This window comes from Quercus lobata, chromosome 1 (genome assembly GCF_001633185.2).
Source record: "Quercus lobata isolate SW786 chromosome 1, ValleyOak3.0 Primary Assembly, whole genome shotgun sequence".
NCBI lineage: Eukaryota > Viridiplantae > Streptophyta > Magnoliopsida > Fagales > Fagaceae > Quercus > Quercus lobata.
This window is the reverse complement of record NC_044904.1, coordinates 46,473,571-46,486,139: the sequence shown is the minus strand read 5'-3', so window position 1 is coordinate 46,486,139 and position 12,569 is coordinate 46,473,571. Positions and strand designations below refer to the sequence as shown.

The following is a 12,569-nucleotide window of genomic DNA, read 5'->3' as shown; positions in this document are numbered from 1 at the left end:
GCAATGATTGGGGTGAACCCCCTAGTGATAGAGAGGATGAAGATGTAGGACCTTTCTATGAAGACCACTCTGATGACGACGTGGATTACTATGATGGAGATATAGAAGATGATGCTAAAGCTGAACCTATAGATGCAGAGAATGATGCTGAAAGTGAAGAATATGAGCTAGAAAATGTGCTAAAAGCTGTAGGAGAGAAGGTTAAAGAGGCCGACAATATAGACTACAATGATTATCCCTATAGGCATCCCTCGAATTGGAGTTGCATTACTGATGTTAGTTTAAGGTCAGGTCCTCGATATGACAAGCATGGTAGAGAGATTCCAAAGTTAGGGTCATTTCACAATTCAGAACTTGGCTCACTGACCCTGTACACTGACGAAGAAGACGACATAAATGCTAGATTAGCCACTCTAAATAGAAATTTGATGATCCACAATTTTAAAAACTTAACATTGGAAAGTCTTGAAGGTGAAGATGAGATGATGGAAGGGAATGACTCAAAATATCTCCCCTAATACATCCACCCGAGCAACAAAGGAAAGCAAGATCTGTTTGGTGAGTGGATGGATAGTATAGAGCATCTGGATACTTATGTGACTGACAAGAGCACAAATATGGAGATTGATGGTGAAGGCACAAATTATATGAATGAAGACCTCATGGTACTGATGCTTAGGGAAGAAGGAACTCATTGGGAGCCACCCGCCATCATTGAAGACACGATCGAGTTAAAAATTGGGCATGGGAGGGAGCCGCCCACCATATGGAAGACACTGTGAAGAAAATCAAGATCGACGAGCCAATCACTCCTACCAAGAAGATCAAGACCGTCAAGCCAATCACTCTTGCCAAAAACATTGTTTATATCCCTATTAAGTCTGTTTCTACAAGTATTATTGTTCCTGTTAAGTCTATTTGTGATCATAGTCCTATAGAGTCTGTTTCTATTAAGTCTATTGAGAACTCTTTTCCTTATAATATGATTTCTGATTCTGCTTATTTGTTGGCTTTGAATGTTTTCATTTCAAAAATTGGTAAAGAAACTCTTAATAATAATGAATTAAAACAAGGGCATGTAGAACCTATAAAAGAAGAAACCCAACCTGTTAACCTGGGAATTGATGATGAACCTAAGATGATACAAGTGGGCAATACCCTAACCTCCTCTAAGAAAGATGCATTAGGGCACTACTAACAGAATTCAAAGAGGTATTTGCATGGTCATACGAAGACATGCCTGGGATTGATACAGATATAATGCAACATTATATTCCAATAGATCCAACCATGAAGCAAGCAGAAGTTGAGAAGAATGAAACCAGAGTAGACTCTCAAGATCAAAGAAGAAGTCGAGAAAATGTACAATGCAGGATTCCTAAAAGTGGTTAACTACACAGAATGGTTAGCTAATGTGGTTCTGATGCCGAAGAAAGATGGAAAAGTTAAAATGTGTGTAGACTTCCAAGATCTTAATAAGGCTAGCCCGAAAGATGATTTTCCCTTGCCTTACATTGATATCTTAGTTGATAACACAACAAGACATGCCTTGCTGTCATTTATAGATGATTTTTTGGGATACAATTAGATAAAGATGGCTCCAGAAGATATGGAGAAAACCTCCTTCATTACTTCATGGGGGAAGTACTGCTACAAGGTTATGACATTTGCCTTAAGAATGCTGGTGCTACTTACCAATGTGTAGTTACTATTCTGTTGCATGATTTAATACACAAAGAAGTAGAAGTTTATGTTGATGACATGATAGTGAAGTCTAAAGACCGTGAAAGGCACATATCAGTTTTACGGAAGTTATTTGAAAGAATCCAATTCTATAAGTTGCAATTGAATCCAAAGAAGTGCACTTTTGGTGTAACATTCGAAAAGCTGTTGGGATTTATGGTAAGTTAGAAGGGAATTGAAGTCAATCTTGACAAAATCAAGGCAATTATAGAGATGAAGCCTCCTAGGACTGAGAAGGAGATTCGAGGGTTTCTAGGGAGGATATAATACATCAGTAGATTCATAGCCCAACTCACCATGACATGTGAGCCACTTTCCCTACTACTTAAGAAGGAAGTTCCCACAGTATGGAACGAACAATGTCAAGAAACTTTTGAAAAGATTAAGAATTATCTAATGAAGCCACCAATACTGGTCTCACTGGTACCTAAAAAGCCATTATTGTTGTATCTTACTGTTAAAAAATTTGGTTTTTCATCTCATACAAAACACACAACGGAAGCAACAAACATGGATTTACTTCATTCATGAGAGATAACATGTAACCTTGAATTCTAGAACAAAGAATAGAAAGCGTACCTTGATGCAGTGAAATTCAAAACCAAGACTTGAGAATACCTCTAATCAACATCCCAATTCCACATGTTGCCCGAGAAAAGTGGTATCTCAATCAGTCTTTATGTACGTTGATTCTCAAAGAAAAGTTCCTTTTAAAAGATATTGTTCTTCATCTTCTCATTGTAGAGAAAAATTGTTTTCTTTTTTTTTCATCATACATACATTCTAACTACCTTAGTAGTTACTTTATTTAAATAACTATTATTAAATAAAAACTGATTATCTAATTAGGTTATCCTTTTAGGCCTGCCCAATTGGGCTTTAATTTGTGACTTAAGATGGGAACAAATAACACTCTAGCTCCAATGGGCCTTGGGCTTATCTGTCAACTCTTGACAAGTCCAAAGTTACCATTAATTAATTTTAATACCACTATATAAATATAATTGTACTTTAGGCCTTATTAATAAATTATATCCCAAAACTCTAATGATACCATTTGACCCTTCTGTTAGGTTCTAAGACTTTAGATTTAAATGTATTAGAACTTTATTTTGTAAGGTTGGCAAACCATGATCAAAACGTTTTCCTTTGTTTTAGACTTGCTCAAAGTATGTTTTTGTGTAAAGTTGGAATCGAGTGTACTGCAGAATTTACTATGTAAATCTGCCTGGCTCGATCGATCGAGAATTAGACTCGATCGATCGAAGCTCGTGCAGATTGTTCTTTTGCAGAATCTTCCAACTCAGCCCAAGTCCGTTTGACGTGTAGGGTTTTATGTTTTGTCTTAAGTATAAAAGGAAAAACCCTAGCCACGTTTTAGTGTTGTTATTTATGCTATGTATGTGAATCTCTTATGAGATTTAGAGATGTTTGCCTTCACATATACTTAAGGTTATCAAGAATCAAGATTATGTCAAAAGCTTGATGATCGATTCAGTTGCTGCATTAAGAGCTTAAAGATATACAAGCGGGAGTGCTTGTGCTTGCTATGAATCCAAGAAAGAAGTAGTCCGTGGACTCAAAGCTATCACGTGGTCATGGTAGTAAGTTTCCTACTCGAGGTAGCAATAGGATATTAGTGGTCTAAGTCGCTATTGTGTAAACTTCAATTCTTTCATAGTGGGTCTGTTTTACCTTAAGAATAGCTAGGTTAAATTCTCCCTAGGTTTTTTACCGATTTAGTTTTCCTAGGTTCTTATATCATTGTGTTATTTATTTTCCACTGCTATACATGATATGATATATTTGTGTTAACCTAGATCTGATTAATTTGACTAAATAGTCACTTGGCTAATTAACTAGGTTAATTTGGTTGTGTTTTAAGGGGTCTAAAAATGTACAAGTTGTATCAGAGCAGGTTAGTTTTATTTTTCTAGATCCTTTGATCTAAGAGTTGATCCTTGACCCCTGTTGTCATGGAACACAGTCACTCTCTTGTGATCCCACCTCACTTTGATGGGAACAACTATGCTTATTGGAAAGTAAGGATGAAAACATTCCTAAAATTTATTGATGAGAGAGTTTGGAACTCCGTTGAATACGGATGGGAGAAGCCCACTACTCCAGTTAGTGAGTGGCAAACTTCTCAGAAAGAAACAGTCGCTTTTAATAGAAAAGTTATAAATGCTATTTTTAATGCTGTTTTTATAAAGGAATTTAAGAGAATCTCAAATGTTGAGTGATATCGCTTACAATCAGTAGGTTCAACGCTCTGGCTTCGGTGGGCTACTGAACTGTGGAAGGCCTACAAAAGCAAACACGCTATCAAAAGGGGGCCGGAGAAGACTGGCTAAACACCCTTCGATGGCAAAGTCAGTCTCTTACAAGAATGGAATTCCAACTTTTTGGGAGTCAAGTCTCAAAATGTTCTTACTCTTCATTTAGTTCAGACCGGTCCTTTATATAGAGACCCTGGGGACGGTTATTTGTCCAATAACTTCCCCAAGATTTATGGAAGCCAATGAATCCGGAGATAACTTCCTTAATGGCTACTAAAGTTGTAACTGCTAATGGAAGTTAACTCATTCGAGGACTTCATGGCGATAGCTACGGGTTTAGTAACCGTTCCAAAGAGTCGAAAGTTTCTTAAGTGTTGCGTGTTCGTCCGTCCATTGTATGACGATTTGGTCATCCCTGGACATCTGATAATCGTCCATGGACGACCTTTATGGACGAGTTTATCATCCATAGGAGACTTCATTGCTCAAGAGCAATATTATTGTCCATGAACATCTTTTCTTCTTCTGGGGTGATTCTTGATCTTGCTTGCTTTATTGGCTCTGGACGATCCCTTTGGACAAACTAGAGTTGGACTAATTTTTCACTGCCCCATCAGTTGCCCCTTTGTTCAAAGGGTCATCTAGGATATTGTTGTGATTTTAACAAAATTTTACTTTTTTGTCGCAAAGCTATTGGTTAGCTAGTCGTGTTGATCTCGTTTCCCAAAGGAACCGCCACGTGTCAATTTTTGAGTGGCGAGCGTCATTTTGCTGACCCTGTTGCTGGGGCCTATAAATAGTGCATTCTCTTTCATGCCTCTTACTTTCCTCTCATTTTCCCTTCTGCCATCTCGTCCAAGAGCTTCGTCTAGCTCTCCTCCTAGTTCTATCAGGTATTTCCTCTTTCTTTTTAGGCTTTCATCTTAAATCTTTCTACATTTCAACCATGTCTTCGTCTAGTAGTTTAGAGAAGGAGATAGACAAGTACCAGAACAATTCTTCTGGGAGTGAAGGTAGTGATGAGAGTAGTGTAGGTAGCTCGTCCTGTAGCGATTCCTCAGACGAGCATTATTCGTCTACGGTTCCTAACATTCCCTTGGAGGAATTTTAGGAACTACAATGTAGGATGGCTTCTGGATCTGGGGCTAGCTCGTCCAGACAGCCACCTAGCCCTCCTCAAGATGAGGAAGAGGACGAGGAGGATGTCATTTATAGTTATGCCCTAAAGGTAGCATCCACCTTAGACGCTGCCAAGTTAAAAACTCTTGTAGATAGATACCAGATTTCTAGAGAGCTTAACCCTCATCTACCCAAGGTTGGAGAATGGTGTTGTTCTATTTCCTCTAGTTTAGGGGTATACACTTCCTACCTTTTAGCTGGCCTTAGGTTTCCTCTAAATTCTTTCTGCAAAGACCTCTTCCAAAGGTTGGGTATTGGACCTAACCAGCTCAACCCCAATGGCTGGAGGACGATAGTCGCCATGCAAGTGCTATGGCTTGAGGCACTGGAAGGGAACTGTCCAATTACGGTAGACAAGTTCCTTTACCGTTATAAGCCCTCGGAGATAAAGAAATCTACTGGTTTTTACCAGTTCTCGTCCAGGGGATCTTATTACAATTTAATAAAGGGTCGTAGCTCGTCTGATCGGCTTTGGAAAAAAGAATTTTTTATTATTTTTGGAAATTGGGCTGGGGACCCAGTTGATGTGGGTAATCCCCCCTTCCCACCTTTTACCAGCCCTCTAGGTCATCTTCGTCCTAAGGGTATGTTTCCTTTCCATTTTATTTTGTTTTTCTTTGCATGTTTTCCATCTTTCAATCGTCTAACTCTTTCTCTTGAAGATGCAGCTATTATCTGTCCACATTTGGACAAATTTTACTTGGATCGGATAGACGAGGTTCGTACCTTCCTTGGGAGAACTTTTCACGATTTGGTTACTCTCAGTCGTCTAGCAGCTTGGGGGCTTGGCCCAATACCTACTGCTGAAAATCTCAGTCACAAAGAGACTACACACCGAAGTAAGTATCGTCCACTTTATTTCATTTCTTTTCTTCTTTTTTTTTTTTTTTCAAAAATTTAATTTTCCTCGTCGCAGGGATAACTACAATGAGGGAAAACAAAGAAAAAACAATAACTAGTGGGGACGATGTTACTGCACCCCTAACTGCACCACCAGTCGTCCAAGTGACTTCCGTCCAGGTAGGGAAGAGAAACTCTAAGTCGATATCCAGTGATGTGGACCTGGACGACCTTCCAAGTCATCGAGGCCCAAAGAAGCAAAAGCCTGGTAAGACTTTTCTTCCCAAAGTTCCCAAGTTTACACCTCCGACGGTGAACCTGGACGACCCTTTGGTGGATATGGAGCCTGTCCAAACAGTTCATCCCGTCCAGACTGATCCTCCTCCCCCTCCAGTCAAAGCTTCTCGCAAGCCTAATTCGTCAAAGCCATCTGATCATCCTTCCAACCTGGTTCTGGACGAGGGCTACGCATGGAGGACGTTCAAAGGAATCGTCACTGAGCATGAAGTCAATGAATGCTACAACATGTCAGTGAAAGAATTTGAACATTCTATCATCCATGACCTTTTTAAGGTAAGTCTTTCCCTCGTCCTTGCGTGTAAAAATATATTTTTATTTTATTTTATTTTATTTTTTTGAATAGGATGTCTAACTCTCCTTTGTCCATATGTAGGCTATGTCAAAATTTTATACAGTAACCTGCCAGGCTAAGGAGCTTGCTACAGAGGCTAAGACAGCTAAGGACAAGGCTAAGGAGCTGAACAATGAAATTCTGCTAAAAAAGGGGGAGGTCCTTAGGTTGACTGAAGATTATAATCGTCTATAAGGAAATGAGATGAAGCTGAAGAACGAGGTGGAAGAGCTTAAAGCTGATAACATAGAAAAAGATACCCGTATCGTCTATCTTGAAGGATAAGTCTCTGAGTTTGTCTCGTCCTTAGAGAAAGCACGTGAAGAAGCCATAGCAACCTTCAAGAAGTCTGACGAGTACAAGAATCGTCTAGACAGCCATTATGCAGCTGGCTATGAGGACTTTCGTGCTGATGCTAAGGAAACATATCCTGACTTGGACTTCAATTCTTTCAAGCTTCCCCTCGCTAATGAAAGTTCCTTGTTACAGACGAGTTCTGAGGACGTCAACATAATGGACGATGCTAACACTGAAGTGACCCAGGACGACCCCAAGACTAGCTTGCCCAAGTGATTACATTTTCCTTAGAAAATTTATTTTACTTTTATTTGAAAGTGCCCGTTGTTTTGGGCTTTGTTTTTACTCTTTTTATTCAAGTTTATCCAAGTACAGTTATCTCGTCTAAGATTATGGACGAGTCTTATATACAATCGGTTATATTTTCATAACTTTTAAGGGTTTTTTGGATGTGGGTCGTCCACCCTTCTTTAAATTCCATGAAAAAAATGAATATTTTCTATTTTCACCTTCCATTGTGTTTGAATACATACATTTCCAACTTTATATATGAAATTTATTTTCATTATTCATATCATTTTCATGGCTGTGTGGTTTGTCCACCCAGGAAATCAGTTTGTCTCGTCTTGAGTATAGGGGTGAATTCCTTATTACATCACCGAAATAGAGCATATTGAATCCTTTAGCTATCAACTATAGTTCGTCTATGAATGACGTTCTTCTTGGCTAGCTTTTATTTGTTATTCAAATTTAGGGACGATCATATTTCCGTCCTTGATAAAACTGTTCCCAGCAATTTCTCGTCCATGCATTGGATTGTTACGCTGGTTGGATTCGTTTATGGGCTTGTGCTTTTGCAAAATCTTTGTTTGTCCGTGTTTTGGACGATCATTTCTCAGATTTCATCTCGTCTTAAGCTTTAGACGGATATACCTTGTTTTATTTTTCCTTTAAGGAAAGCTTATGGACGATACATCCCTGTGTCCAAGGATTTCATTCGTCCATACTTGTTTGCTTCTTTGTGGATCATTTTGAATGAATATACAAAAATAAAGGATTCCCATACAATATACTTGAAAATACATCATATATATATCTGAAAATCCAAACTTATGCAAACATTCGTCCACAGGCATGGCACATGCTCGAGAGCTAGTGCCTTAGGGAATTAAAAATACAAACCAACTCGTCCATGAATAGTACAAAAGTGAAAACACTAATGTACTTTCTAGGGGATTATTGAATTACTTAAAACACATAGTAGTAGTAAACAAACAAACACGAGAATTCTTCCACTCGTCCAGGTATCTCGTCTGTGGCCACTTTCGTCTAGAGTCAGCATTTATTGATGGTATTTCCTTAGGTGCTCAACATTCCAAGGGTGTTCTAGCCTCCGTCCATCCAAAGCTTCCAAATAGTAGAATCCTTGCCTTTTGCAGTTGATAACCCTATAACGTCCTTCCCAATTTGGCCCCAGTTTCCCGTAGGCCGGGTTTCTTATTGCCAAGGTAACCCTCTTCAGTATGAGATCCCCAATGTTGAAGCACCTAGGCTTTACCATGGCATCATATTGTCTTGCCATGAGATTTTTGTACCTTGCTATTCTTTGTTCTGCATCCATCCTCACCTTGTCCATAAGGTCAAGGTTAAGACAGAGTTGTTCTTCGTTTTGTTCAGCTTGATACTTCCTCACCCTGTGGCTAGCCATATGTACTTCTGCCGGTATAACTGCCTCATTTCCATAGGCTAGTTTAAAAGGAGTTTCCCCTGTTGAAGTTCTCACTGTCATTCTGTAAGCCCACAAAACACCCGGTAACTCATCCGGCCATACTACCTTTGCCCCTTCAAGCCGAGTCTTGATGATCTTCAACAAGGATTGGTTTGCTACTTCTGCCTGGCCATTGGCCTGTGGGTGGAAGGATGAGGAGTAATGGTTCCTGATTCCAACCTGTTCACAAAATTCCCTGAAAGGTGTGTTGTCGAACTGTCATCCATTGTCAGACACTAATACCCTAGGTACCCCGAATTTGCATATAATGTTCTTCCAGACGAAGTTCTTGACATTCTGTTGTATAATTTTAGCCAAGGGTTCGGCTTCCACCCATTTTTTGAAGTAATCTATTCCTACCACCAAAAACTTCATTTGTCGAGTTCCAGTTGGAAAGGGCCCCAAAATATCCAGTCTCCATTGCGTAAAAGGCCAAGGGGCCATCATTGGCGTAAGATACTCTACTGGCTATCTAGGAATGTTACTGAAGCGCTGACATTAATCACATACCTTAACATATGCCTTAGCATCAGCTTGGATGGTTGGCTAATAGAATCCGCTACGGATGACTTTATGGACGAGTGATCTGGCTCCTGAATGGTTACCACATGCTCCTTCATGAACCTCCTTCAACATGTAATTTGCCTCGTCTAGAGCAAAACACCTTAGGAGAGGCTGGGAAAAACCTCTTTTGCATAACACTTCGTCCATAAGGATGTACCTGGCTGATTTAACCCTGAGCTTCCTAGCTTCGTCCTTCTCCTCTGGAAGCCTTCCGTCCTTCAAGTATGATACTATTGGGGTCATCCAATTTTCATCACCCTCTATCTGCAGCATCTCTGTAAGGTCTATGCTCGGCATGTATTGTACTGCATCTAACTCGTTCATTACTTCATTCGCGGAGGCTTCCTTTGCTAGATTATCTGCTTCCACATTCTCTTCTGTTGGGATTTGAATGAAATCAGTTTCTTTGAATTTCTTCACAAGGCGTACTACCTTCTTTAAATATCTCTTCATTCTGTCTTCCTTGGCTTCACATGTCCCATTTACTTGGCCTATGACCAACTGAAAGTCTCCCAAGACAAGTATTGAGTCTGCTTCTACAGATTTAGCCAACTCCAACCCCTTTAAAAGGGTTTCATACTCCATTTCATTATTAGTGGTTTGGTATTACAACCGAACCTTGTACTTTAATTTTTCTCCTTCTGGTGACTACAAAACAACTCCTATACCTCTAGCATGCAGTGTAGACGATCCATCTACATGGACGACCCATTTTTTATGCACTCTCTTTCACCTAAATCCTCGTAACTTGGAGTGAACTCTACAATGAAATCTACTAGGGCTTGGGCCTTTATTGCATTTCTCGGTTGGTACCGAATGTCAAATTCACTAAGTTCCACTGCCCATTGAATCAGTCGTCCTGCAGCTTCCAGCTTGTTCATTACCTTCTTGAGTAGATGGTCCATCATGACATTGATGACATGAACTTGGAAGTAATGTCTTAACTTTCTAGAAGTTGTTATTAGTGCAAAAGCCAACTTCTCTATTAGTGGGTACCTTCCTTCTGCTTCTCTGAGTGCTCGGCTAGTGTAGTACACGAGTTTTTGCACTTTTCCTTCCTCCCTGATTAGAGCTGAACTTACGGCTTGTGGAGACACTGCTAAGTACAGATACAGTTCCTCTCCTTGCACAGATGGACTTAATAATGGAGCTGTAGTGAGATAGTCCTTCAGATCTTGAAAGGCCTTTTAATGTTCATCCGTCCATTCGAATGCCTTCTTGAGGACTTTAAAGAAAGGTAAACATTTGTCTGTGGCTTTCAAAACAAACCTGTTCAAAGCAGCAACTCGCCCAGTGAGGGATTGGACTTCCTTGATATTCTTCAGTGGTTCCATGTCTAATATGGTTTGGATCTTGTCTGGATTTGCTTTAATTCCTCTTTGCGAAACCATGAACCCTAGAAACTTTCCCGATGATACTCCGAATGCATATTTACTTGGGTTCAATTTCATCTTATATAGCCTAAGTGTTTCAAAGGTTTCCTGTAAATTGTCCAAGTGGCTTCCCTTGTCTAGGCTCTTCACAAGCATGTCGTTGACATAGACCTCTACATTCCGCCCTATCTGTGGGCGGAACATGTGATTAACCAATCTTTGATAAGTTGCCCCTGCGTTTTTTAGACCAAGGGCATTACCTTATAGCAAAACAAACCTTAACTGGTAATAAATGAGGTCTTTTCCTGGTCAACTTCGTCTATCTTTATCTGATTATATCCTGAGAAGGCGTCCATGAAGCTCAACAACTGATGGCCAGTTGTAAAGTCCACCAATTGATCAATGCGTGGCAAAGGATAACTATCCTTAGGGCAAGCCTTGTTCAAATCAGTGAAATCTACGCATATTCTCCACTTGCCATTTGCTTTCTTCACCATCACCACATTGGCTAACCAATCTGGGTAATAGACTTCCTTAATAAACAATGCTGTGGTAAGTTTCTGAACCTCTTCCTGGATTGCCTTATCCCACTCAGAAGCAAACACCCTCTTCTTCTGACAAACAGGCTTAGAAAAGGGGTACACATTCAATCGATGAGTGATTACACTTGGATTGATTCCTGGCATGTCGTCATGACTCCATACAAAAACATCGATACTCTTCCTCAAGAACTAGATGAGGTCTTTTCTTGCCTTCTCCTTCATACCTGTTCCAATTCTGGTGAATTTCTCGGGATCATCTTCTTGCAAAAGAACATTTTCCAGTACTTCCGTGGGCTCTGCAATAACCCTTCTTTCCTCAATACTCATTGTCTGCACCTGCTCGTCCAAAGCCATCATGGCTAAATAACATTCTCTAGCTACCAACTGATCTCCTTGTGCTTGTCCTATCTCGTACTCCATAGGGAATTTGACTGATAGATGGTAGGTAGACATTATCGCCTTCCAACTGTTCAGATTTGGTCTTCCAATAATAGCATTGTATGAGGACGAACAATCCACCACGAGGAAATTGATTTCCTTAGTTATCTACTGTGGGTATGATCCCACCACTACAGGTAATGTAATGGTGCCTACGGGTTGCACCTTCATTCCTCTGAACTCTATCAATGGTGAGCACACTGGACGAAGTTGATCCCGCCCAAGCCTCATCTGTTGGAAGGCAGGGTAGTACAATATATCTGTTGAGCTTCCATTGTCATGCGGGTGATGGATCCTTTCAGCATCTTCGTCAGTGAAAGAAATAGCCGGCTCATCCATTAATCTCGTCCTTGGTAATCGTCCAGAGAGTTAGACGTTTTGCACCACTTTGAGATACGTCTTCTTTGACTTGGAAGATTGCCCCGTCGAGTTTCCTTCAATGATAATCCTTATCTCTCCAAATGGGGGCCGGGACGATTCCTCCATTTTTCCCTTCAACTTCTCATCTTTATGATCTCTTCCAACGAAGTGCCTCAGCTTTCCTTGTTTAATAAGATTCTTGATTTGCTGCTTCAGGTCATAACATTCATCCGTGTCATGCTCATGGTCCCTATGGAAGCGACAATATTTATTCTTATTGCGCTTATTGGGATCTCCTTTCATCTTCTCTGGCCATTTTAGAGAAGGGTCATCTTTGATTTGCATGAGCACCTAATCAAATGGAGCATTTAGGAGCGTGTAGTTCTGACTTCTTCCCAAGGGACCTGTCTTCCTATTATCTCATTCCTTCTTATCTTCCATCTGTCCCTTCTTGGGACGAAGGCCTTGTTCTGAGTGGCATGCTGGGTGCGCTTCCATCCTTTCCGCTCTTTTCCTCTTCTTGGCTATGATCGCGTCTTCTGCATTCATAAAGTT

At 40.2% G+C, this 12,569-nt stretch overlaps 1 protein-coding gene across 1 annotated transcript; it reads left to right on the top strand.

Annotated features, from left to right (window-relative positions):
• Positions 1 to 766: 766 nt before the first annotated feature.
• On the top strand, positions 767 to 1,911 carry LOC115954842. The gene is made up of 2 exons (XM_031072803.1): positions 767 to 1,037; positions 1,589 to 1,911. Exons 1-2 carry the CDS (start codon positions 767 to 769, stop codon positions 1,909 to 1,911), a joined length of 594 nt encoding a protein of 197 aa, XP_030928663.1.
• Positions 1,912 to 12,569: the final 10,658 nt, after the last annotated feature.